Source organism: Mugil cephalus, chromosome 2 (assembly GCF_022458985.1).
Source record: "Mugil cephalus isolate CIBA_MC_2020 chromosome 2, CIBA_Mcephalus_1.1, whole genome shotgun sequence".
Lineage (NCBI taxonomy): Eukaryota > Metazoa > Chordata > Actinopteri > Mugiliformes > Mugilidae > Mugil > Mugil cephalus.
In genome coordinates this window covers 33,824,871-33,851,116 of record NC_061771.1, presented here as the reverse complement: position 1 = coordinate 33,851,116, position 26,246 = coordinate 33,824,871, and the positions used below count along the sequence as shown (strand labels likewise).

The 26,246-nt window shown below is 45.7% G+C and overlaps 2 protein-coding genes across 2 annotated transcripts in view; one reads left to right on the top strand and one right to left on the bottom strand.

The window, feature by feature from the left end:
* gtpbp2b (GTP binding protein 2b) overlaps positions 1 to 3,705 on the top strand; it is a 12,988-nt gene extending 9,283 nt beyond the window's left edge. Inside the window, exons 10-12 of the mRNA XM_047577531.1 lie at positions 1,197 to 1,368; positions 1,993 to 2,157; positions 2,813 to 3,705. Of these exons, the coding sequence (XP_047433487.1) occupies positions 1,197 to 1,368; positions 1,993 to 2,157; positions 2,813 to 3,067 (592 nt within the window). The 3' untranslated portion in view covers positions 3,068 to 3,705. The remainder of the gene's footprint in view (positions 1 to 1,196; positions 1,369 to 1,992; positions 2,158 to 2,812) is intronic.
* On the bottom strand, positions 3,531 to 24,931 carry LOC125003533 (apoptosis-stimulating of p53 protein 2-like). Its single transcript, XM_047577518.1, has 18 exons — positions 24,606 to 24,931; positions 17,130 to 17,277; positions 16,419 to 16,532; positions 13,879 to 13,955; positions 12,837 to 12,938; positions 12,212 to 12,368; positions 10,707 to 10,912; positions 10,385 to 10,546; positions 9,846 to 10,044; positions 9,652 to 9,774; positions 9,415 to 9,521; positions 8,897 to 9,287; positions 7,894 to 8,639; positions 7,682 to 7,819; positions 7,014 to 7,147; positions 6,051 to 6,217; positions 5,241 to 5,440; positions 3,531 to 4,510 (listed from the first exon to the last, which is right to left on the bottom strand). The coding sequence occupies exons 1-18, from the start codon at positions 24,612 to 24,614 to the stop codon at positions 4,469 to 4,471; spliced, it is 3,222 nt and encodes a 1,073-aa protein (XP_047433474.1). The 5' UTR covers positions 24,615 to 24,931; the 3' UTR covers positions 3,531 to 4,468.
* Between the last annotated feature and the right edge of the window lie 1,315 nt (positions 24,932 to 26,246).

The window sequence follows — 26,246 nt, the reverse complement described above, 5'->3', positions numbered from 1 at the left end:
CAGTGGGGTGTGTTGCTGTGTTTCAGTGGGTTGTGTTGCTGTGTTTCAGTGGGTGTGTTGCTGTGTTTCAGTGGGGTGTGTTGCTGTGTTTCAGTGGGTGTGTTGCTGTGTTTCAGTGGGGTGTGTTGCTGTGTTTCAGTGGGTGTGTTGCTGTGTTTCAGTGGGGTGTGTTGCTGTGTTTCAGTGGGTGTGTTGCTGTGTTTCAGTGGGGTGTGTTGCTGTGTTTCAGTGGGTTGTGTTGCTGTGTTTCAGTGGGGTGTGTTGCTGTGTTTCAGTGGGTGTGTTGCTGTGTTTCAGTGGGTGTGTTGCTGTGTTTCAGTGGGGTGTGTTGCTGTGTTTCAGTGGATGTGTTGCTGTGTTTCAGTGGATGTGTTGCTGTGTTTCAGTGGGGTGTGTTGCTGTGTTTCAGTGGGTTGTGTTGCTGTGTTTCAGTGGTTGTGTTGCTGTGTTTCAGTGGATGTGTTGCTGTGTTTCAGTGGGTGTGTTGCTGTGTTTCAGTGGGTGTGTTCGTGTGTTTCGTGTTTCAGTGGTGTGCTGTGTTTCAGTGGGTGTGTTGCTGTGTTTCAGTGGGTGTGTTGCTGTGTTTCAGTGGGTGTGTTGCTGTGTTTCAGTGGTGGGCTGGTTTAGTGGTGTTGCTGTGTTTCAGTGGGTGTGTTGCTGTGTTTCAGTGGTTGTGTTGCTGTGTTTCAGTGGGGTGTGTTGCTGTGTTTCAGTGGGTGTGTTGCTGTGTTTCAGTGGGTGTGTTGCTGTGTTTCAGTGGGTGTGTTGCTGTGTTTCAGTGGGTGTGTTGCTGTGTTTCAGTGGGTGTGTTGCTGTGTTTCAGTGGGTGTGTTGCTGTGTTTCAGTGGGTGTGTTGCTGTGTTTCAGTGGGTGTGTTGCTGTGTTTCAGTGGGGTGTGTTGCTGTGTTTCAGTGGGGTTGTTGCTGTGTTTCAGTGGGTGTGTGCTGTGTTTCAGTGGGTGTGTTGCTGTGTTTCAGTGGGTGTGTGTGCTGTGTTTCAGTGGGTGTGTTGCTGTGTTTCAGTGGGTGTGTGTTTGTCATTGTGTGTTGTTCAGTGGGGTGTGTTGCTGTGTTTCAGTGGGGTGTGTTGCTGTTTCAGTGGGGTGTGATGCTGTGTTTCAGTGGGTGTGTTGCTGTGTTTCAGTGGTTGTGTTGCTGTGTTTCAGTGGGGTGTGTTGCTGTGTTGCTGTGTTTCAGTGGGGTGTGCAGGGAGGGCGAGCGGCTGGTGGTGGGTCCGACCGATGAGGGTCGGTTCCTGCGCCTGAAGGTGGGCAGCATCCAGAGGAACCGCTCGGCCTGCCGGGTGCTGAGGGCGGGTCAGGCCGCGACGCTGGCTCTGGGGAACTTCGACCGCTCGCTGCTACGTAAGGTCAGAGGAGACATGGACGTCACGTCTGAATATTTTCATTCATTTCCTACTCTCACTTTCTGCATTAAGTAAGATTTTACAGGCTCCTACTACTTTTACTTGTGTCATGTCCATGTTGCCTGTGCAGCTCCAGTCTGTTAATGTGAACATGTTGCCCCTCCCCCTCCCCGTCCTAACCCCTCCCCCTCCCCGTCCTAACTCCTCCCCCCCGTCCTAACCCCTCCCCCTCCCCGTCCTAACTCCTCCCCCCGTCCTAACCCCTCCCCCTCCCTGTCCTAACCCCTCCCCCTCCCCGTCCTAACTCCTCCCCCCCGTCCTAACCCCTCCCCCTCCCTGTCCTAACCCCTCCCCCCATGTCCTAACCCCTCCCCCTCCCCGTCCTAACCCCTCCCCGTCCTAACCCCTCCCCTCCCGTCCTAACCCCTCCCCCTCCCCGTCCTAACTCCTCCCCCCCGTCCTAACCCCTCCCCCTCCCGTCCTAACCCCTCCCCCTCCCCGTCCTAACTCTCCCCCCCGTCCTAACCCCTCCCCCTCCCGTCCTAACCCCTCCCCCTCCCCGTCCTAACCCCTCCCCCCCCGTCCTAACCCCTCCCCCTCCCGTCCTAACCCCTCCCCCCCGTGCAGGGCATGGTGATGGTCAGTCCCAAGATGAACCCGACCATCTGCTGCCAGTTTGAAGCCGCCATCGTCCTGCTCTTCCACGCTAAGACGTTCCGTCGGGGCTCTCAGGTCACGGTGCACGTGGGCAACGTCCGGCAGACGGCCACCGTGGAGGGTCTTCACGGAAAGGTTCGAGTCCACATTAATCCAAAAACATGGTCACTGACAGGGAAGTCCAGGTGGTTTAAAACCAAAGCCCCCCCCCCCATCATAGAAAAGAAAGAAAAGAGGAGGGGGAGGAGGAGAGTGGTTTATTTTTAGTCATTATCATATTAATTTATTTTAATATAATTAAACACACATTAATAATTATTTATTTATTTATGTAGTCATTTTTTTATTTATTTAATCAGTTTATTTATTGATAGTATTTATTTATTTAATCAGTTTATTTATTGATAGTCTTTATTTATTTATTTAATCATAGTTTATTTATTAATAGTCTTTATTTATTTATTTGATCATAGTTTATTTATTTATTGATAGTCTTTATTTAATCAGTTTATTTATTTATTGATAGTCTTTATTTATTTAATCATAGTTTATTTATTTATTTAATCATAGTTTATTTATTTATTGATAGTCTTTATTTATTTAATCATAGTTTATTTATTTATTGATAGTCTTTATTTATTTATTTAATCATAGTTTTGTATTTATTTTATTTATTTATTTATTGTATTTATTTATTGTATTTATGTATTTATTGTATTTATGTATTTATTTATATTTATTGTATTTATTGTATTTATTATATTTATTGTATTTATTGTATTTGCTGCAGGACGAGCTCCGTACCGGAGAAAGGGCCGTGGTTCGTTTCCACTTCATCAAACATCCTGAGTATCTGCGAGTCGGCGCCAAACTGCTCTTCAGGGAGGGGGTCACCAAAGGTATCGGCCACGTCACCCGCCTGCTCCCCCCCTCCCAGAACCAGGACCAGAACCTGGACCAGAGCCAGAGCCAGAGCCAGAGCCAGAACCAGGACCAGAACCAGGACCAGGACCAGAACTTCCTCGTTCACCTGGAGAGACACTGAACATTTAACGTGTCCAAACCGTGGAACCCGACCTCCTGGGGTCCAGGAGAGGACTCGTTATTAGATGTAAAGCATTAACCCACATGTCCAGCTCAGTCTCGTCCTCCCGAGGACACGTCCTTTAACTCTTACATGGACACATGTTATATTTACTGACATATATCTAGGTCTCGGTTGCCAGCGTCCGTGTCGTCCTGATAGAAGAAGCTTCCTGCTGATAAACTAAAGACGTGCATGAGTTCTACGCAGGTGACGTTTCTGACATAAGTGTTGAAGTGGTTTAAGTTCTGAGCTTCTGTGCTGTTGTGAAGCTAAATATCGAATGTACTTTTTCCATCATCCTGTTGTTGCATCTGAGAGTTGGACTCAGCCGTTGGTCCTGGAGGGGGACGAGGACGTTTACAGGTTAAAGACCCCCTCCACATAATAAACTGATCCATTCAACATGTCTGAAACATCTTCCTTTATGGTGTCGCTGAGGAGCAAAAGCATTTATTTAATAAACCTGATGGTGTCAGATCTACTCCAGTAAACGATCACGAATCAGCTTCATCACAGCTCAAACAAACATGATCCTGTTCATCGTTCACACAAATAAAGATTACAAAACAACAAACAAATACTAAATAAAAGAAACAGAAGATTTCATTTTCAGCACCCCCCCCCAAAATGTGTCTTATCTACACCGATCAGCCACAACATTATGACCACCAACAGGCACACACACAAAAACAGTTTAGGAACAACTCAGAAAAACATGAAGGACATCACAAGGTGTTGACCTGGCCTCCAAACCGATCAAGTATCCCCCCCCCTCCCCTCAAACACCCCCCACTCCAAACATCCAACACCCCCAGAAAGCCCACGTCCATTCTCTGACCAGATAGACAGGCAGAACATCGGGAAGCTGGTCATAATGTTACGGCTGGTCGTGTATGACCACGTTCTGAGTGCTACAGCGGCTTGATTACAACTTTGAGACAGGGGTGTCAAACATACGGCCCGCGGCCCCCACAGGGTCCAGTCTGACCCGGCGTCAAAATGACAGAAAACACATTGGCTGCAGTTGTTCGATTTGTCCACTAGAGGGCGCGAAGGGAAACGTTTAAAGTCGTCGTTATTGTCAGGTTGTTGGTTCCTGAGTTTTATTCCTCCACAAATCTTCCTGTTTTTCTTTCAGCCGTTAAATGAAATGAAATAGAATTAATAAAAAAAAAACAAGATGAACTCAGGATTCTCCACACGACGACTCGTCTGCAAACGTCTTTTAAATCTGAAACCTTCATTTTTCCAAAGAAGGCAGAGGAGCTGCTGTTGTTACATTCTTTGTGCGGTACAGTCCAGTTCAGGTTTGTATTCAGGTTTTGAAGATGATCCTGCAGAGGTTCACTCGTAGAAACATTAGGCCAGGCTCCTCTGACGAGGCTTGATCCTCAGATACAGCTGGAAGGAAAATGACCAGAGTTTCTCATTAAAACCAGATAAACACACAAGCTTCTTACACAACACTGTCGAGTTCCAGAAAACCCAGATTTAAATCGGATAAGATGGAGAGTAGATGAGAGTGGACAGCACACACAATGAATATGAACTGTTCACACCTTTATTGTGTTATTATTAAGTCATTCTGAGTTTACAGCATCTTTTCACACCTCTCTGAAACCGTAATTCACAGAGAGGAACTCACAGATTCATTTTATCATTTTAAATTTACCATTTAAAACTCTCTGAAAGGTCTGAGTTCATGTTTAATCAGTTTCTAAGACTTTACTCCTCACGCCTGTGTAGATGCTGTTTCTCTTAACCCTCCATCATCCCTCTGGTGGTTTATGGGACAGCAGCTTCATGAACCAATGCTACATGATGTCATTTTCTTCTGGTTTCATTGATAAAAGTCTTCATAGGATTCAATCAACACATTTTATCTGGTGAACCCAACAACGTGTTATTTTGTAGCTGTGTTCCTCCACAATAAAACCACTTAGATTCTAGAAACTTCAGAGTCTCGTCTTTAGAAAGAGACTGAGACCGTGAATGAGCTCCAACATGTCCATCATCATTCAGTTACTTTGATGAATAATGGCCGCTGATTCAGTTTGTCTGAATTTTGTTCTGAATCCAGATGTTTTGTGGACACTAGACCACTGAGACATGTGTGGTTTGGACTCCTCACCCCGAGCAGGTTGCGGGGGATGAAGCCCTCGTGGTCTCCACATCGCGCCCACCACCACTCCGTCTCCACCTCGTCCTCCCGCCTCAGCACCGTCATGCAGTCGCCCTCCACGAAGCCGAGCTCGTCCTCGCTCTGGGGCTCGTAGTCCCACAGGGCGTAGACGACGCCGCGGTTCATCACGCCCATCTTCTCCTGGACGCCTGCAGAGACACAATAGAACCAATCAGCAGTTAGAGACGTCCTCAGGAACGTCTTCTCTGAACCTCCACGGACAGACTGAACCTCTCTGACCTTCTACGATCACTTAAACCTCCTCAAGAACTGAACAGGACACAATCACTTTCTAACATGAGCTCAAGTTTCCAGAAGGTGAATATCTGTGTCACACTTGTACACAGATATTCTTTGAACATTTTCCTGTTTTGTTCCTCTTTTTCAGACGTTTTGTGAGAGATGTGCATGTGGTAAATGAAAAACCATGACAATGCTAAGAAGGTTCCTACCACAGCTAACCTGTTTGTATGTATGTTGTAAAATAATTCAGCTGATTATTCCTTCCTGTTTTCCAGACCTACACACAGAAGAGGGAGAACTATGAAAAGTTCCTGCAGACTAAAAGCATTGTTCATGTACATACTCCGCCCCCTCTCTTGTGAATCTAATGCAACCTTCACTCGCTGAGATGCCTTCAGGTCCTCCTGGGTGGACCAGGAAACATGTCCTTTGATTCATGGGATTTTCACCAGGATCCAGAACCCCTTTCTCAGACTACCCTTGGTTTTCTGTGACCATGCTTTTGGTTTGTCTCACCGTAGAGGAACTGGGAGCACTGGGCGTAGCCGTCCTCCATCTCCTCACACTTGTCGGCGGCCGTCTGCATGTCGCTGTACGTGGTGGCAAACACAGCCGCCCCGGACTCCACCAGGAACTTACAGACCTGAACGTTGTTGCAGGAGGCGGCGCAGTGAAGAGGAGTCCTGGTGACGAGGACAGAGACGAGGACAACGGTCAGACAGGTCTAGTTCAGCTCTGGGCTAAAGATAAAAGGTTGTCGTCTTTCCTCAGCCGTGGCCAGAAGTTTAGAGAATGACACACGTATAACTGCTTCAGTGTGGTCAGATGCTACTATGGTCTGGTGAAGGATACTCATACGTGTCAAAGGCTTTTACTGACAGGTGCATGTAGTTCATGTAAAGTTTTGTATTACAGATTACCTGGGCACCTCTGTTTTGAGGTTTACGGGGAGGACACTAAGGATGGGTATAGTCCAGGTGTTACCTCCCTTGTTGCAGGTTGACCAGTCTGCATCTTCTGAGGTGGAGTTAAGCTAATTAAAAACTCACTGGCACCAAATGAAGCACTCAGATCTAGATTATGGTACCAAGTATTGGTACCTGACCAGACCCAGAACTTATATTCCTCTTGTGTATCTCTGGTGGTATCCAGCAGCTGAATCCCCTTTAGGAGACGGTCCTGGTCCTTGCTGGACTTTCTTACAAGGCAGTAAAGCCAAAACAAATGAACCTCTCTCCTTGGACATCTTCATAATCCAATAAATGATTCAGGTAGGTGTTGTCCACCTAGCAGCTCTGTTGGTGCCGGTGAAGCCCTTTTTGACTGACTTTGTTTCCTGGTAGGGAACTATGGTGAAAATGTATATTTGTGTCATTCTCATAAACTTTTGGCCACGTCTGTACAAAAGAAGCAACATCCATGAAAAGAAGCGGCTCCAAACAGTTAATCAGAACTCAGCTGTGAACGGTTCGGACTCACCAGCCGTCACTGTCGGCGGCGTTGACGTTGACGCCAAACTGAACCAAGAACTTGACGATCTCGGTGTGGCCGGCACAGACGGCATTGTGCAGAGCCGTGATGCCCTCGTCGTTTGGCATACTGGGGTCGTCCACCTGCAAGATGGACAAGAGATCACATATTCATCCACAACATCTAGAGTTTAGATGCATTTATTCCTCACAGATTGTATTTCAGTCTGTGAAGGTTCTCAGTCAACCAGGTCATGGTGCATGGAACAAAAACTCTAAAGGAAGGAAACTGGATGCTTCTTCGCTTCAAAGATCTGGTGGAGTCAGGAACTTCTTGAGGACGGATGTTCAGACAGTAAATTGATGTCAGATTATATCTCAGTCCACCTCCTCTTTCAAACCATTCGTCTTCTCTGAATGAAAGTTGGACATTGTTCTCTTTAAAGGAGTGTCCTTGTCCTTCAGGTGTAGGTGGACACATGAATTGTTTCCAGCTAAGTATCTAAGACAGACACCAGTCATTTTAGTTTCACTCATATTTCGATTTAAACCCCAAACTCTCCACCACTATTTTAGAACTGAAGACAAGTTCAGAGTTTGCCTGTCTTCAGTGTTTTGGACATTACAGATTTAGTAAAAATGTCCCCTCTTGAGACTAAAGAAGCTGGTGTGACTCACGTCGTAGATGACCCTCTGGACGAGGTCGTACTCTCCCTCCAGAGACGAGTCCAGCAGCAGGGCCAGAGGGTTGAACTTCACCCTGACGCTGGGGTCCGTCCTCTCGGAGGTGGCCTTTCGGAGGATCGACCTTTTACCCTGAGGGACGGGACACGGTCACAGTGGGTCAGATGAACTGAACATTTAATCAGGATCTTTGTCCTCACACTCACCGGTGGTACCGTGACCTGTCCCATCACCTCCGGCGGCTTCAGGTTCAGGACGTCGTCGCCTTGTTCTGCTTCTCCACAGCAGGGGTAAGGTGGGGGTGGGTACGGGGGAAACTCCTCAGGAAACAGGACCTTGTGAAACTCCTCCATGTCCTCTGGTGGAGGGGGCAGGTCGTGGTCGGAGGCGGGGTCAGGGATGGGTGAGCGTGGGGGCAGTGGGGGCGGAGTCAGGCTTTCCTCTGGGCTTTCAAGGGGCTGTGTTGGGGAGTCGTCCTCCACCCTGGACATCACATTCCCACCACCCACCTTGTCCTCGTGACCGCCGGCCAGCACGTAGGTCCCTGCTGGACCGACTGTCTCCATGGGGATGGTTTCCATGGCAGCCAGAGTGGTCTTCTGGTAGAGCAGCTTCTGGATGTTGGGTCCGGTCGGGCCTTCGGGCTCTGTGATGGAGTTGCGTTTCTTCAGGGGCCGGGGAGCATGGTGCAGCCGGCGGCGCAAGACCTCCGGGTCGGCGTCACTTTGGTTCCTGAGAGGGTTGGACAGGAAGGGGAGGAGCTTGGTGGGGCTGAGGGGTCGGGGCGTGGAACGCTCTGCTGCGTCTCCGGCTGGGACAGCTTCACCGTTACCCAGGAAGCTGCTGTCAGCGTCACTCGAATCAGATGCACAAAACCCAGAAGTCAAGGCAGTGTTGTCGGAGCTGACAGAGTGCTGCCCCCCAGTGGCTGGGAGGACCGGCTTTCCATAAACTGAAGAAAGAGAGACAGTGAATAAAGTTATTTCTATCCATTAAGCCCAGTCTTTGTCTTTCCTTTCAACATCTATTCACCACTTAAGGACAAGGAACCAGATACGGGAAATTCATTCATCTGGATTTAATACGTGACAATTAGAAAAGTCTTCTTAGGTCCTAGAATAACACTCCACTGTTGAACACAGGTGGATAGACGACACTTAACTTCTGTCTGAACATTAGATATGAACACATGAAGCACCAGTGCATCACCTCGTGGCTGGCTGCGGGTGAGCGTGCCTTGGCCTTGATAGCACTTCCCGGGCGTGGCCTGCTGGGTGTACATGGAATAGATCGACGACGCTGCCAGAGTTTGAGGTTTCTGCAGAACCGGGCCGGGGCCGTCGGAGAGGTCGGGGGTGTAGGGTCGGACGGCGGCGGAGGGAGGGTTCTCCTGCTTGTTGGGAAGAGGGAGGGTGTTGCTGTGGCTGGACAGGATTCCTGGAGTCCTGAGGTGGCCCCCGACAGGCTTCACCTTACCGGGGAAGGTCCCGGTGCTATAGGGGGGCTTGGAGAAGGTCGCTGGACCCGATGAGGAGACAGGTTTAGGCTTACTAGGAACTGGAGGTGGTGCCGGTGTCTTGGACAGACTTTTACCTGAGGCCTAGAAGAGAAGGACAGAACGATAACCAGAGAAAGATGATGTACGAGCATCATCTTTAGACTTTACTAAAACAACCTGTTGTGGATTATTCATGATGTGAACTGGTTTGAGATGAATGAGCTGATACCTGATTGTCTCGGAGCAGGTTCTCTGTGGTGTGACTGGATCGTGATGGGACAGCGGGTGGGATGTCAGACCCAGAGAGCCCCTTCTGGTTTGTGATGGTCTCACCACCTACATGACAGAAAATTATCAGCGTCATTCCCTCTCCTCAGAGTTTGAATGCAGAAACAAAAGAAGAAGAAGAAGACAGACGATAATGATGATAAAGATAAGGTAGCGTTTTCAGAATCTACCATCAGACCTGAGCGCTGGGAGCTGAGGCTGGACATACGGGGCAGCGTGGAGGAGTGGCCGTGACCCCCACCGGACCCAGACATGGAGCTGCTCCACTCAGAGAGTTTATTCATTTTTGATGTGTTGAAACCTGTTAACAGCAGAGAAAGTCAATCAGCACACAGTGGATAAGAAGATGAGACTCTTGCACTGGGTTTGTACCTGAGGCTGGTTTGGCCGGTCTTGGTGGCGGCTTCAGGGACGAGTCGGGCATGGGGAGGGTGGCAGTGCCGTCCGGATAAGCTGGCTTCACCACTGGAGGTCCCTGAGAGCTGGAGGTAGAGGAGGACTGGATGTAGGGCCCCACGGCCGCCACCCTGGAGCCCACGCCAAGCTGGGGGGCCACGCCGTCTGAGGCCACCTGGAAGAACCCGACATATGTGACTATGGGCCCAGGGTCAGGCAGAAGCTTTATCAAATCCTTTAAAAGTTTAACAGCTCCACAAAAACTTGGAAAAAGTAGTTTTGACATCAATGTATGGATTTGTACTAATTCCATTCATTTCTGTGTTACTGTGTGCTTTTATTGTATAGATGCTATCTTACTGAGTATAGCTTGTTTTTATCTTTATGCTGCTTTAGTTTGTATTTTTATTGCTCTTGAAACCAAACGGCTGATAACCAGTATTTCACTGTTTTTCACCGGATGATAAAAACCTCTTCTTCTTAAATAATTGATGTCGGCTGGACCATCGACTCACCGGCAGGTTCTCCTGCTGCAGGGCAGCCTTCTTCTTCCGGAGCCGCTGTCGGAGCTCAGCCAGCCGTCGGTCCATGGCCGACACCTCCAGGTTCCTCTTGTTCAGGTTCTCTCTCTGCTGCTGCAGCCTGGTGCTCTGGTCCTGGTTCAGCTTGTTCCTCAGCTGCAAGTTAGAAAGGATCAACGAGTTCAGGCACCAAGGTCAACGTTTAAAGACGCTTCGAGAGCTTTTACACATTCATTGGTTCTTGTTTATTTGTTTTTTTTTTTGGCATAGACATTGAATCTAATGTATTTCAGTCGTGTGTCAGCTGAGATCCCACCTGCAGCTCTTTGTAGAGGCGTTCTAGCTCGGCCGTGGAGGAGGTGTTGTGGAAGTGAGGAAGAGGAGGAGCGGGGTGAGGAGGCTCCAGTCTGTTGCTCCTCAGGGCCTCCAGCTCCTCGCTCAGCTCCTCCACCCGAGCCACCGCCACCACCAGCTCCCTCTGCTTCTGCTGGAACAGACCCGTCATCTGCTCGATCTCCTCCACTGACATGAACAAGAACATGAGACACAAGAACATGAGACACAAGAACATGAGACAAGAACAAGAGACAAGAACAAGAGACAAGAACAAGACACAAGAACAAGAGACAAGAACATGAGACACAAGAACAAGACACAAGAACATCAGACACAAGAACAAGAGACAAGAGCATCAGACACAAGAACAAGACACAACAACAAGAGACAAGAACATCAGACACAAGAACATGAGACAAGAACAAGAGACAAGAACATCAGACACAAGAACATGAGACAAGAACAGAGACAAGAACAAGACAAAAGAACAAGAGACAAGAACATGAGACACAAGAACATGAGGCAAGAACAAGAGACAAGAACATCAGACACAAGAACAAGAGAGAAGAACATGAGACACAAAAACAAGACACAAGAACATGAGACACAAGAACAAGAGACAAGAACATCAGACACAAGAACAAGACACAAGAACAAGAGACAAGAACATCAGACACAAGATAATGAGACAAGAACAAGAGACAAGAAAATCAGACACAAGAACATTAGACAAGAACAAGAACAAGACACAAGAACAAGAGACAAGAATAACAGACACAAGAACAAGAGACAAGAACATGAGACACAAGAACATCAGACACAAGAACAAGACACAAGAACAAGAGACACAAGAACATGAGACACAAGAACATGAGACACAAGAACAAGAGACACAAGAACATGAGACACAAGAACAACAGTCGAGAACAAGAAAGTAAGAAAGTATCCTCAAGTTGTCACCACATCAACAATTTAATTTAACATGTCAGTGTGTATACGTTGTGTAGTATTGTGTGTTGGTACTTGTACTCATTGTTCATGCTGTCATTAACCCTCCATTGACGAGGAACCATATGTGGTAACGTGATGTCCCTGTTCCTCTCAGTGAGGTTTATCGTCATGTGGTTTTCATTGAGCCAATCAGAGAAGATCCAGGAAACATTGTCAGGTCTAATCAGGGTCTAATGTGGTCTACAAGGTCCCCCTCTGATCTGGTTTATCAGGAACCATGAAGAAGAACAAGTGTTCTAATGTTTCTAATGTGATGATGTTGATGATGTTCTAATGTGACAAATACATGTTTACATTAGTTTAAGGACCAGGGACCAGATATGAAAGATTGGTTCATCTGGTTCTTATAGATTGAAATTAGAAAAGTCTTCTTTTGTCCAACATTGTCACTCTTAGGAGGAGGTTTAGAGTTTCCCAGTATTTCAGTGGGAGCCCTGTAGAAGGTTAAACAGCCCCACCCTCGGCCACACTGACCTAGTTTGCTGTTGCTGAGGCGTTTCTGCTCCACCTGGCCCCTGAGGGCCCGGACCCGTCGTAGTTTGGCCTCCTGGTTGTGTGCGTTCTCTCTGAGCTGGCGAAGACATTCCTGTTCGGACGCCTCCTGTAGCTTCAGGTAGCGGAGACGCTGCTCCTGAAAACACACAGCAAACGCCCTCAGACGTCTGGTTCCAATCAGCTCAGTGGAGTTTCATTAAAGACCTCTTCAATGTGAACTTTAAACTACTCATGCAAATTCAGCAGGTAGAGAAAGTCGAGGTGTATTAATGTCAGACGTAACACAGAAGCAGAACTCTATCTTCACCCAACACCAATAAACCAGTTCCTCTTTGACCACATCTAAAGTTTATCTCGTTCATTTATGAACCGTGTGGATGTTTCCAACGTTGTTTCAGCGTGACAGTGTGTCTCAGTGTTTCCTAAAATATAGTTCCCCTTCATTGTGTTCATCAGTCCAAAGATAACAGATGATGATGTGGGTCAATGATTAGCTCCGTCACATGGAACAACAGAACTATTGTTAGCAGGAAGCAGCATTAGAATAACTGCATCAGTTTTATCAGACAGCAGCGTTAGCCTGAGTGTGTTGACTGTGTCGTACCTTGGAGGAGAGCAGCTGCTGCTGTGCGTTGATTTCATGCTGTTGTCGAGTTGCCAGATCCTGCAGCTCACTCAGCGTCATGTCCATACGAGGTCCTGAGACCTGCGTCACACACAGAGGCAGAGTTCACCTTCACACAGACGGAAAGATCCAACGATACATCAGACAGTGACGCCAAGTGCATGAATCAGGGATTTGTCTCATGTTTGTGTTGAAGTGTGTGATGACAACAGATGAAAGGAGCTTTGTGAGGAGCTCAGAAAAAGAGTTGTTGTTGCTCATCAGGCTGGAAAAGGTTCCACAACCATCTCTAAAGAGGCTGGAAGCCACAAATAATCCACAGAGAGTCAGACAGATTGAAGACGACTGTTCCCCTCCACAGGAGTGGTCCACCAACAAACATCACTCCATCATAGTGGGAGAGGAACCAGAGGAACCCAGGGGAACTTCTAAGCAGCTAAAGGCCTCTCTCACATTGGCTGATGTTCATGTTGATGAATCCACTCAACAACCAAAGACACTGCTCTCTGTCCACAAGAACATTGGGACAATGTTTAGTGGACAGATGAGACCAGAGTAGAATAGTTTGGTTTAAATGTTTGGAGATGAACCAACACTGCATTCCAGCATCAGAACCTCATCCCTCCATGAAACATGGGGGCGCTAATGTCCTGGTTTGGGCCTGTTCTGCTGCATCTGCTCATCATTGATGGACCAATGAACTGTGAATTCTACCAGTGAACTCTGAAAGAAAATGTCAGGACATGAGTCCATGAGCTGGATGTGAAGAGAAACTGGGTCATGGAGGAAGACAAGGAGCCCAAGAACACCAGTGGTTCTCCAGAAGAACCAGATGAATGTTTAGGAACAAGTCAAAGTCCTGACCTTCATCCAGTAGAAATGTTGGAGCATCAGTTGATGAGAGGAAACCACCAACATCTCACAACTCAGCTGGTCCTGTTCTGGGATCAGATTCCTCTGAGCTGCTGTAGAAGTTTAATCTGTCGTCTCATCTGACTAAGAGTAAAAAATAAATCCTCACCCCGTTCTCCAGGAATCTCTCCACAGAAGCTTTGACCTGACTCCTCTTCGTCATCTGGTCTGCAGCTCTGGATCCACCTGGAACCGAAACCAAAACCGTAACAGTCTCAGTAACCAGAGCATTAAAGGCTGATCTGACATGGGACCGTTTTAACACTGAAATATTATCTTTTACTTATTTAATTAAGTCATTTTAAGCTACGGCCATAGTTATTAACTATGTCTGCACAGACTACAGAGAAACACCAACTTATTCTGTCTGCATTACAGTTAATTTAATTTAATTTAATTTAATTTAATTTAATTTAATTTAATTTAATTTAATTTAATTTAATTCATCCTCTCAATGACAAGCAATTACAGAAAATGATTTCATTTAATTTCATTTTACATGGAGTGTTTCTCAGTGTGTGGAGGGAACTTTCCTTGGTTATAGGTCAGAGATAAATAATAAATAAATAAAATGGGTCCATTCCGTTCTGTCATGATCTGATTAGAGTTTGCCCTCATCTGTGTTTCTACAAACATCTGGATTACTGTGAGTAATGAAGGCAGATGCTGGTTTACAGTATTACATCCAGTAATCTGTCACAGCTCCGTCTCTGACCTCCAGCACTCTGGTTCCTAAAGGGCTGACTCCTCCTCCCCCTCCTCCTCCTCCTCTTCCTCCTCCTCCTCTTCCTCCTCCTCCTCTCCTCCTCCTCCTGACAAACACTAGTTAAGATTAACTTCCAGTTTCTAAGTCACAGCTTCAGCTGGATGAACAAAGATGTCTCTGTCTCAGGTCTGACAAATAGAAAGTTTAAAACACATCTCTGCAGAATAACGTCCAGAGTCTCACAGTGAATCAGATTATGGTGTTAGAAATAAAAAGCTGATTTTCTTATGTTTGTTGAGGCCAGAGCTGGAATCAACTTTGACACTTTTACAGGATCTACTAGTAAATACTGTCTAACAGAATAAAACAGCAACATAAAACTACCCCTCCTTCTCGTTGACAGTCACAAATGAGAATCTGTGATGGAGATCATGGAGAAACAAAGCGTGGAGGAAACAGGAGGAGAAGAACTGATCTGAGCCTGAACTCCTGCTCCAGCTCCATCATCACTTAAACGTAACAAAGTACAAACAACATGTTTCACATCTATTCATAAACATAATAGGTGTTCTCCTCCTCCTCCTCCTCCTGGTCTACAGGTGTTCTCCTCCTCTGACCTGACTGGTCTACAGGTGTTCTCCTCCTCCTCTGACTGGTCTACAGGTGTTCTCCTCCTGTAACCTGACTGGTCTACAGGTGTTCTCCTCCTCCTCTGACTGGTCTACAGGTGTTCTCCTCCTCTGACCTGACTGGTCTACAGGTGTTCTCCTCCTCCTCTGACTGGTCTACAGGTGTTCTCCTCCTCTAACCTGACTGGTCTACAGGTGTTCTCCTCCTCCTCTGACTGGTCTACAGGTGTTCTCCTCCTCTAACCTGACTGGTCTGCAGGTGTTCTCCTCCTCTAACCTGACTGGTCTACAGGTGTTCTCCTCCTCCTCTGACTGGTCTACAGGTGTTTTCCTCCTCTAACTGGTCTACAGGTGTTCTCCTCTAACCTGACTGGTCTACAGGTGTTCTCCTCTGACCTGACTGGTTTACAGGTGTTCTCCTCCTCCTCCTCTGACTGGTCTACAGGTGTTCTCCTCCTCTGACTGGTCTACAGGTGTTCTCCTCCTGTAACCTGACTGGTCTACAGGTGATCTCCTCCTCCTCCTCTGACTGGTCTACAGGTGTTCTCCTCCTCCTCTGACTGGTCTACAGGTGTTCTCCTCCTCTGACCTGATTGGTCTACAGGTGTTCTCCTCCTGTAACCTGACTGGTCTACAGGTGTTCTCCTCCTCCTCTGACTGGTCTACAGGTGTTCTCCTCCTCTGACCTGACTGGTCTACAGGTGTTCTCCTCCTCTAACCTGACTGGTCTACAGGTGTTCTCCTCCTCTAACCTGACTGGTCTACAGGTGTTCTCCTCCTCCTCTGACTGGTCTACAGGTGTTCTCCTCCTCTAACTGGTCTACAGGTGTTCTCCTCTAACCTGACTGGTCTACAGGCGTTCTCCTCCTCTGACTGGTCTACAGGTGTTCTCCTCCTCCTCTGACTGGTCTACAGGTGTTCTCCTCCTCTGACTGGTCTACAGGTGTTCTCCTCTGACCTGACTGGTCTACAGGTGTTCTCCTCCTCTAACCTGACTGGTCTACATGTGTTCTCCTCCTGTAACCTGACTGGTCTACAGGTGATCTCCTCCTCCTCCTCTGACTGGTCTACAGGTGTTCTCCTCCTCCTCTGACTGGTCTACAGGTGATCTCCTCCTCCTCCTCTGACTGGTCTACAGGTGTTCTCCTCCTCTAACCTGACTGGTCTACAGGTGTTCTCCTCCTGTAACCTGACTGGTCTACAGGTGTTCTCCTCCTCCTCTGACTGGTCTACAGGTGTTCTCCTCCTCTGACTGGTCTACAGGTGTTCTCCTCCTCTGACCTGACTGGTCTACAGGTGTTCTCCTCCTCTGACCTGACTCTTGTCCCGGAGCTCTCTGGTGACGTAGGAGGTAGCGGACCTCCGCCCTCTGATGACCCCACTGCTGCAACACTTCCAACATCCGCTCAGCGTCTCCAACGACACGTTCTGACAGGAGGAGCAAAACAGAAACATCCTGCGTTACTTCCAGGAAACCAGACTGGAGTCCGTCTGGTCTCCATCCTCACCCCTCCAGCCCTGGTAGCTGAGATAGAACCAGACACTGCTCGTACATCCTGACCTGTGGATTCACCTGAAGGTTTCTCTGCAGACTTTAAATCCAGCCAGGACTGTGAAGCTCATACTCTAATGACCCCAGGATACTGGACCTGGCTGCAGATCTTCTTAGGAAGATGTTTTCATGGGGGACTTTGAAGGAAAGGCTGGAGCTGGCTATCCCGACCCCTCTAGCTCAGAAACTATGAGGCTACCCTCGGCTGACAAATGGTTTCTGAAGCTCTGGTGAGTGAAATGAATCATATTCACATCTTTTATGTATATTTTTGTCATTTTATCGGGTCGACATTGCTTCTGGAGCTGGAGGCTGCAGACAGTGAGAGGATATAAATTATTCTGATTGAGTTTCTTGCTTTAGTGATGACGTTCATGTCACTATATGAGATGAAACATCCTGTTTTATGGTGTATCTGTACTGTGTTGATGGTGGACCTCTGTTCTCTGAGCAGAATATTTCTGGTGACTCACCTGAGCCCCTCCACGACTCAGCCAGGTAGCAGTCCAGCTCTCCGGGCTCCTTGCAGAGCTCCACCACGTCTCTGCACAGCGTCTCTGGTGTGATGGGAACTTCACTGAAGTGCTGGTCGTTGTTGCTGAGGTAGACGGTGAGGAACATCTACAGACACAGAGTTAGATCAGGAGCCAGTCCACTCATATTTAACCACCACCCTCACAAATATGTTTCCAGCAACTGAACCTTGGGACCAGTTTTCAGTCAACATGACCTCACACGTGGCCTTCGTGCTTTAACGTCAGACACTGTTCATTTTCAAACAGAGAACCCGTATTCAACGTGAGGAGCTCGACCGGCAGGCGAGTTAGAAGCGAATGCTGCCTTCTATTTACAGCTATGACAGATATTTCTGGATAAACCGAGCCATCTGTTACTCCAGCAGGGTTTCTGCTGACAGGCCCAGAGCCAGGACACTTCCCACCGCTTGCCAACCTGCACCCAGGCAGCGCCACACTTTCCCAGCCTCTCTTTATTCTGTGGAGGAGGCGTTGGATCCACAGCTTCCTCAAAGCTTTATTTATCACCGCTGAGCTTCTTCTACAAAGGATTTGAACCTTCAACCTGACAAAAACACAACACTTGGTTTCTCTGCTCCACACCATCATTAGCAACGTGAAGGTTTCTATGAATCTTTTCCAGCCCCACATTCTGTATAAACGTGAATGTTTGTGTAATGTAAGATGTGCATCATTATTAGGCCGCATCTATTGTCAGTATAGTAACTAAATAAGTAAAATAATGTGATAATATTCAGTTTGTTTATTGTTTTTTAACTTCTCTTTCTCCTCTAGGAGGTGATTGGTTAAAACCACTCTCTGCTGCACCTCCCTCTGTCACTAGGAAATGTTGGATTATACACTGAACTTCGTTAGCCTAAGTCATACTTGGACGTTTTTGGAAAACAAGAATAAAAACATTTGTTAGCTGCACGTTGGTGTTTTCATTGATATTATAGCAGTTAAGTCAAAAAATGAGCCAGGAATTTATGCTTTAGGCTAATGACTTATTTATTTTATTCCTTCATGTCCCAGAGTGGTTGTCAATGGTAACTGTCAATCACCATGATGTCACATCCTGTTTCTACAGTCAAATAACTAAAACTTTTTTCTGAAGTATTAACTCTATTAACTACCTAAAATGACAGAAACCACTTATCCGACTCGTATTTTACTGTTTAAGTTTGGTCTAAGCCCCGCCCACTAATATGGAGGGGGTGGGGCTTATGACACATACACTGCCACCAGGGGGAGCTCTACCAGCTTTGGGCGCCATCACAATAAAACAGTGAACAGTTTTAATTATTTTTGATAATGTGAACTGTAAATCAGACAGTAAATAACCGGCAAAACATTAAAGACGTTACTGAATCTGTGTTGATCACTGCAGTACTTCTTCCCATTACTACTGTCAAATAATGGACAGGACAGATACGTGTTGAGGGTTAAGTTCTGGTTACGTACAAAATCAGCTGGTACAAGAGGAAGAATCAGCTCTGAGGAGGTTGGATCGTACCAAAGTCTGAAATATGAACCTAGAAACAAACTAGATGACTGACAGCAGCTTCATCACTTCATCAATGTGGCTGAAAAACTGAGTTTAATCCAGGACGGAGCTTTTTTTTTTTTAATTCATTCATTTTTGATGTTTTCAGACTGATGACAAAACATCTGTTTATGTAAAGAAGTAGAAGCCTGGTAGCCACAGAGAATCTTCTCTCGGGGCGACAGATCAACCAGATCACGAGGAACTGAAACAGATAAACGTTGTGCAGCGAGAACGGGGTCAAAGACGCGGAGGATTCTGGGTTAATCACTTTTTAAAGTGATTAAACGTAATATTAACTTTGACAGTCTGATCTGAGTCACTGTCAAACTTAAAGCTAATGAAAATGAAGCAGTGCGTCTAAAGTAATGCACTGAAACTAAAGAGAGGACAGAGATGAATGAGTCTCGGTGAAGCCTCCGTCCCAGCACCGTCCTGCCCCACATTCTGAAGGAAAAACTGGAGCAGCGGCGTCTTCCTTCAGGTTCCTGCAGACGAAGTGGGTCACCACCGTCAGTCACCGACCCAAGGTCGACCAGGAAACACCACAGCCAATCAGAAGCCAGGAGAGGACAGGCCTAGCGTCCCTAAGGAGGAGGGGGGGAGGGCTCCTGTCATTGGTGAGGCTGGTTTTAGAGCCTCGATACGTCCTGAGAAAAGACTCAAAAATAAAAACTGTGTTCGTACTCAGGAAAAGTAGGTTCAGATCAGACTCGGGTTTAAAAGCATCACCACTGATCACAACTCTTAATATTTAGATAACGGTGTTAAAAAGAACAATATCTGGACTAGTAGAGTTTAGAGACGACGTCACAGATACAGGACTAACTGATTCTCTTTGATGTGGACACTGACAGACCTGAGGCTAGCAGACCTGAGGCTAACAGACCTGAGGTTAACAGACCTCAGGCTAGCAGACATGAAGCTAGCAGACCTGAAGCTAACAGACCTGAAGCTAACAGACCTGTGGCTAACAGACCTCAGGTTAGCAGACGGGAGGCTAACAGACCTGTGGCTAACAGACCTCAGGTTAGCAGACGGGAGGCTAACAGACCTGAGGCTAACAGACCTGAAGCTAACAGACATGAGGCTAGCAGACCTGAGGCTAACAGACCTGAGGCTAGCAGACCTCAGGTTAGCAGACCTGAAGTTAGCAGAGCTGAGGCTAACAGACCTGAGGCTAACAGACCTGAGACTAACAGACCTGGGGCTAGCAGACCTGAGGCTAACAGACCTCAGGCTAACAGACCTGAGGCTAACAGACCTGAGGCTAACAGACCTGAAGCTAACAGACCTGAAGCTAACAGACCTGAGGCTAACAGACCTGGTTAAACCCAGCAGACCTCAGGTTAGCAGACCTGAAGTTAGCAGAGCTGAGGCTAACAGACCTGAGGCTAACAGACCTGAGGCTAACAGACCTGAGACTAACAGACCTGGGGCTAGCAGACCTGAGGCTAACAGACCTCAGGCTAACAGACCTGAGGCTAACAGACCTGAGGCTAACAGACCTGAAGCTAACAGACCTGAAGCTAACAGACCTGAGGCTAACAGACCTGGTTAAACCCAGACACTGCAGCTCTTAATCCAGTCAGGAATTAGCGCAGCATCACACGACTAATCCCACCAATCAGCCCCGACCCCCCACTGCTGCTGGAGGACATTAATGAGCCTCCACCGTCTGACACACGTCAACAACTTCTCAAACACCAACGAGTCGACCAGTCACATGATGACGCATGAAAACAGAAACACAACCTTAACACGTCTACACATTAATGCTCTTTACTTCAGGGTTTATTGGGACATCTGGGATTTTAATGCAAATATACTTAAAGTCAAGTTCATTTACTACACGAGGACTTTGCCTCAAACGAAAAGAAAAAACGAGTCGAGTTCAAACTAAAGAACTAAATCTATGTGGACGTTTCATTCTCAATCATTCTGCAAAGATTGAATCCTTCAGTCTGTATTTAAATGTCATCAAACTGGTCTAAAGCTCCACCAAACTACAAACAATAAAAATAAGATGACAGATGATGAGCTCTGGTCCCCCCCCCACCCCCCACCCCCCATCAGGATCCAGGCCCAGTCCTCTCCAGAAGTTCTTAGACCATACAAACAACTATGTTCATGGAGCATCAGCTCTTTATAAACACATATTCACCGATTAATCTCCACTTTTCACCAGCTGCTGTTTTATTATTTATCCTCTCGTCTTCTCCTGAGCTGGGACTGGACCCCAGGACCAGGGTCATGTTTTCAGCCCCTAACCTGACCCTAACCTGACCCTAACCTGTCCGTCCCCGTTAGTCCGTCCCCCCCGTTAGTCCGCCCCCGTCAGTCCGTCCCCCCCGTTAGTCCGTCCCCGTTAGTCCGTCCCCGTTAGTCCGTCCCCCCCGTTAGTCCGTCCCCGTCAGTCCGTCCCCCCCGTTAGTCCGTCCCCCCTGTTAGTCCGTCCCCCCCGTTAGTCCGTCCCCGTTAGTCCACTGACTGGCTGGTGTGTTGGAGGGAACGTGGTGGCAGCTGGCGCACTGCAGGTCACATCCCAAATGTTTTGTAGGCGGCGTGGACGACTGGAGCCATATGGTCCAAAACATCACGTGATGCACGGCAAGATTGGATTAACGCACACACACACACACACACACACACACACACACACACACACACACACACAGCGCCTGCTGTTCAGGACAACAACACAATGAACAACATAGACGTCTATTGTTGCCGGGACATCTTCTGATCTCCTAAATACACTGAACCACCTCATAAAATCAGCTGTTGTTTCAGACGGGGGTCGGTACCAGGCTCCAGCCAGGAACTATCTGTGGCAGCCATTTATTTCAGGTCTGAAACAAAGCAACACCAGGTCCCTGTAGGGTCATAACGGCTTCTTCCTTTGTTTAAATGATGGTCGGCTGAAATCAGGAGGGTTAGGGAGTTTATGGCAGAACGTTTCTGGACACGAGGTACGAGCTCATGTCTCCACATTAACTCTGACTGGAGGAAACATTCACTGGACGGGATCCAGTCGACTCTAGAGACGATCCAGGAGATCAACTCTAGGACGTTTAGGACCAGATCAGGTGATTCTGGATGTTAAAAGAGAAAAGTCAGATGGTTGTTTTTGGCCTATTTTCACCTCATCTTATTATAATAAACAGTAGTAATGGACTCTTTCCATCCTCATTAACCGTGTCACAGCTGCTCAGGTCAGTTCACCTTCCCATCGTTCCTGCCCTCACTGAGACATGCGCTGGACGTGGATCTGTTACCAGGAACTAGTGGGTCATGACCTGGTTATGGGACAAATACAATGACCAGTCACCACCCAGCAGAGCTCAACCAGGAACCAGCATTTAACCAGGAACCAGCATTTAACCAGGAACCATTTATCCAGGAACCATCATTTAACCAGGAACCATCATTTAACCAGGAACCATCATTTAACCAGGAACCATTCATCCAGGAACCAGCATTTAACCAGGAACCAGCATTTAACTAGGAACCATCATTTAACCAGGAACTATCATTTAAACAGGAACCAGCATTTAACCAGGAACCAGCATTTCCATCATCCAGGAACCATCATTTAACCAGGAACCATCATATAACCAGGAACCATCATTTAACCAGGAACCATCATTTGACCAGGAACCATCATTTAACCAGGAACCATTTAACCAGGAACCATTTAACCAGGAACCATTCATCCAGGAACCATCATTTATACAGGAACCATCATTTAAAGAGGAACCATTTAACCAGGAACCATCATTTAACCAGGAACCATCATTTAACCAGGAACCATCATTTAACCAGGAACCATTTAACCAGGAACCATCATTTAACCAGGAACCATCGTTTAAAGGGGAAGATAAAGATAAATGTCACCAGGTTGAGACGCTGCATTAACACAGAGGTTACGATGGTTCCTCCTCACCTGCTGAATACTAAGATAATAGAGTTCCCACATGACCTTGAACAGTCAACAGTGTGTGTGTGTGTGTGTGTGTGTGTGTGTGTGTCTGGTCACTGTGGCAACAGTTACTAAGCAGCAGCTCCAGCTCCAGCTCCACTGAGTCTAATGATCAGAGTGTTTCTTCCTTTTTAACCCAGTGGATCCAGAAACATGAAACAACACCCAGAGAATTCTTTCATTATTTCACATTCTAGATCTAAATCTAGATTGTTATTGACAGAGACGGACTGAGAGACTAATGTCTGTGTCTCTCTGAACTAAAAACTAAAGAAACCTGTGTTTGTTGTAACGTTGACAGTTTCATTATTTATCCATTTAACAAACCTCAAAGAAGTTTCTATATTATATATTATCTATATTATACATTATATGAGTCATTTATTTGTGTTTATTAGGTTAAATAAAACAGTCTCATAAATATCTAATGAATCTAACACTTGTTTTAACATCATTTAGTCTTTAAATGGACTCATGATGCAGAAAGTGTCTGAGGTTAGTGATTATTTATCAACCACTTTTCAACATGACGTGGAAACTAGTAGTAACTCTATGTTTCCTTAATAAAGTTAAAACATGAATCATGTTCTTAATGAAACTAGTGAAAACAGATGAAAACAGATGAAAACAGATGAAAACGGATGAAAACGGATGAAAACTAATGAAAACAGATGAAAACGGATGAAAACAGATGAAAACGGATGAAAACAGATGAAAACAGATGAAGCACCGTGGGCCGATCACAGGGATCAGCTTCTTCTCTCTGCTTCATTCTTCCTCTAACACACGATCAACCGTCTGAAGAACAATGGAGCTCAACGCTTCCTCAAACACCTCATCACCAAACAGGTTCCTCAGTGAATCCCAGGAGTCAAACATACGGCCCGCGGGCCGACAGCAGCACGTCAGAGGGTCCGATCAGGGCCCGGGATCAACTCGCAAACTGCAGAAATGACACTGAAGACATGAACTAAACACAAACTCCACTTCTCTTTCTGTCAGGATCCTCCAGGACCAAACGTGTCCATTTAAAGCTGCCGACTCAGCAGCTGCTGCAGAATGAATGAAAAGGTCAACGCTCCCTGTCCCATGAAACCCACCAGAGACCCGTCTCCTGTCCCACCCACCGGTCAAACCGACTCTAGCGTCCAGGGGCCGGGGTGTCAAACATACGGCCCGCGGACCGAACCCGGGTCCCCACAGAGTCTAGTGAGGAGCAGTCACGTTCAAACAGAACCTTATTATCGTATTATTTCATTCTGACGGAACAAGTGAAACAAACTATTTAAAATATTAAAGCGCTGAAACTCTGCAGCCGAATGGAAAAAACATCAGCAACAACAAGAACAGGACAGGAAATCTACCCACAGGCATCTAAAGACCAGTGTTTGAGACTAAAACAGCTAAATACTTACATATATATCACATCTTATAATGAACATGTGGTTAAATTCACTTTAAATGACCAGAGGACGTAAATAAAACCATGAGAAAATAAAATATCTAATTTGAACTTTGACAAAGTAGTTGTTGACCTGTTCATGTCAAACCTCCAGAGTTATTCTCATCTAACGATCAGCTGAACTAAGAACCACGGTTACAACAAAACCAAGACTCAACACAAAAACAAGACTCAACACAAAAACAAGACTCAACACAAAACCGACCACTACAATATAAATAAACAAACTAATCGACAACTAATCAACAAAAACGAATGATCAAAACTAATCCTGCCACTGACAATTGTCTCATGTGGAGACAATATATGCAATAATAATAAATAAACGAGAAATACTAACTGAACATTTCATTAAAATATATAAAAATATAAATAATATAATATAATATAATATAATATAATATAATATAATGTGGGTAATGAAGCAGCGTGTCCTTCTCTCACCGGCATCATGTTTGCAGGTTTCCTCTGTGTCGCATCCGCTCTGCAGCTGAAGCGTTAAAGCGTCAAACCTTCCTCCTTCTCTGCTGCTTCACATTCATCCTACAACTGAGGAGGAGGAGGAGGAGGAGCAGGAGCAGGAGGAGGATGGTCCTGGATCCGGATGCTCCTCGACCTGTTGCAGATCCAGGTTTAATCTGCAAAGAGTCTCCTGTTGTCCCGGTTCCTCTGGAGAAAAGAAAGGATTCAGGGAGAAGCTCCGCGTGCAGGAAAACAGCCTTTAAGAAATAAACCGGCAACCGAGGAGGAGGAGGAGGAGAAAGAGGAGGAGGAGGAGGAGGAGGAGGAGGAGGAGGAGGAGGAGGAGGAGGAGGAGGAGCAGGAGGAGGAGGAGCTGAAGGAGCTGCTCTCTCCTGCTGGGCCTAAAATCCTCATGTACGTCCAGGATCAGTGAGACTGAGTCAATGAACAGACTCTGGTCTCTAGTGAAGTTCTGCAGCTGAGAAACAGCTTCCTGGGAAACTCTTCACAATAAAAGCTCCACACGAAGAGTAAAAAAAAAAAAAATTAAAAAAATAAAAGACTTCATTCATCCACCAGAGGAACTACTCGGTCACAGGAGAAAGTAATATAAATAATATCAGAAAATTATGTTATTTCATAAAATAATACAATAAAATAGGATTGAAATAAAAGAATATAATATAAATTAAAATAAAATAAAAATGAAATAATAACACTAGTAATCACCTAGTAAAATAAAAAAAGATCAGTAATATAAAATTTTATATATAAAATGAATTAAATTAATACATTAATTCATTTAATTAAATTAAAAATTCTAAAATAAAGTAAAATAATATAAATATAATCTAGTAAAATAAAATAAAATAAAATAATAAAAGTAAAAAAAAGTTCAAATTTGCAGAAGTAAATCTATATTATTTCCATAGGAAGGATTAGTCACTTTATAAAGTTAATTAGCAGTTTAAATAGTTAAGTTAAATATCTGCGGTGATTCCACGTGTCCTGTTGTTCTTATAGGAGCCTCATGTACAAGTTAATATGTCTGAGTCAGAACAGATTTTTTTTGTTTGTTTGTTTATTATAATATGGATCCCTCATAAATAATTATAATTATTATTATTAGATAAACTCTTGCAGAGTCAAATACGAGGGGGATTTGTGGTAAAATAAAATAAGTGTGGTTGGCAGGATTTTATTTGGAAGCAGAATTAATTCATGTTCCGTGTGATTGTCTCCAGCTTGATGCTGCTCTTCACCTCCGTCTCCTCAGGTACAAACATACAGCAAATACACGTCTGTGGGTACAAACAGACATTCATCTGTTTCATTTGGACTCAACCAATCTTTTATTTATTTTTATTTTCTTTATAGTTGAGACAATGGTATATTTACAGGATATGTTTTAACTAAAATAAGACCAATGTTTGAAACAAATGAAACCGAGTCTCCAGATTACCACAAATTATTATTATTATTATTATTATTATTATTATTATTATTATTATTATTATTATTATCATCATATCATTCACAGTATAATTGTAATTGTTACGGGGCAAGATAAAGTGGAGACACTTTATATTTGGTTTATTTCAACTGAACGTGGCAAAACGAGTT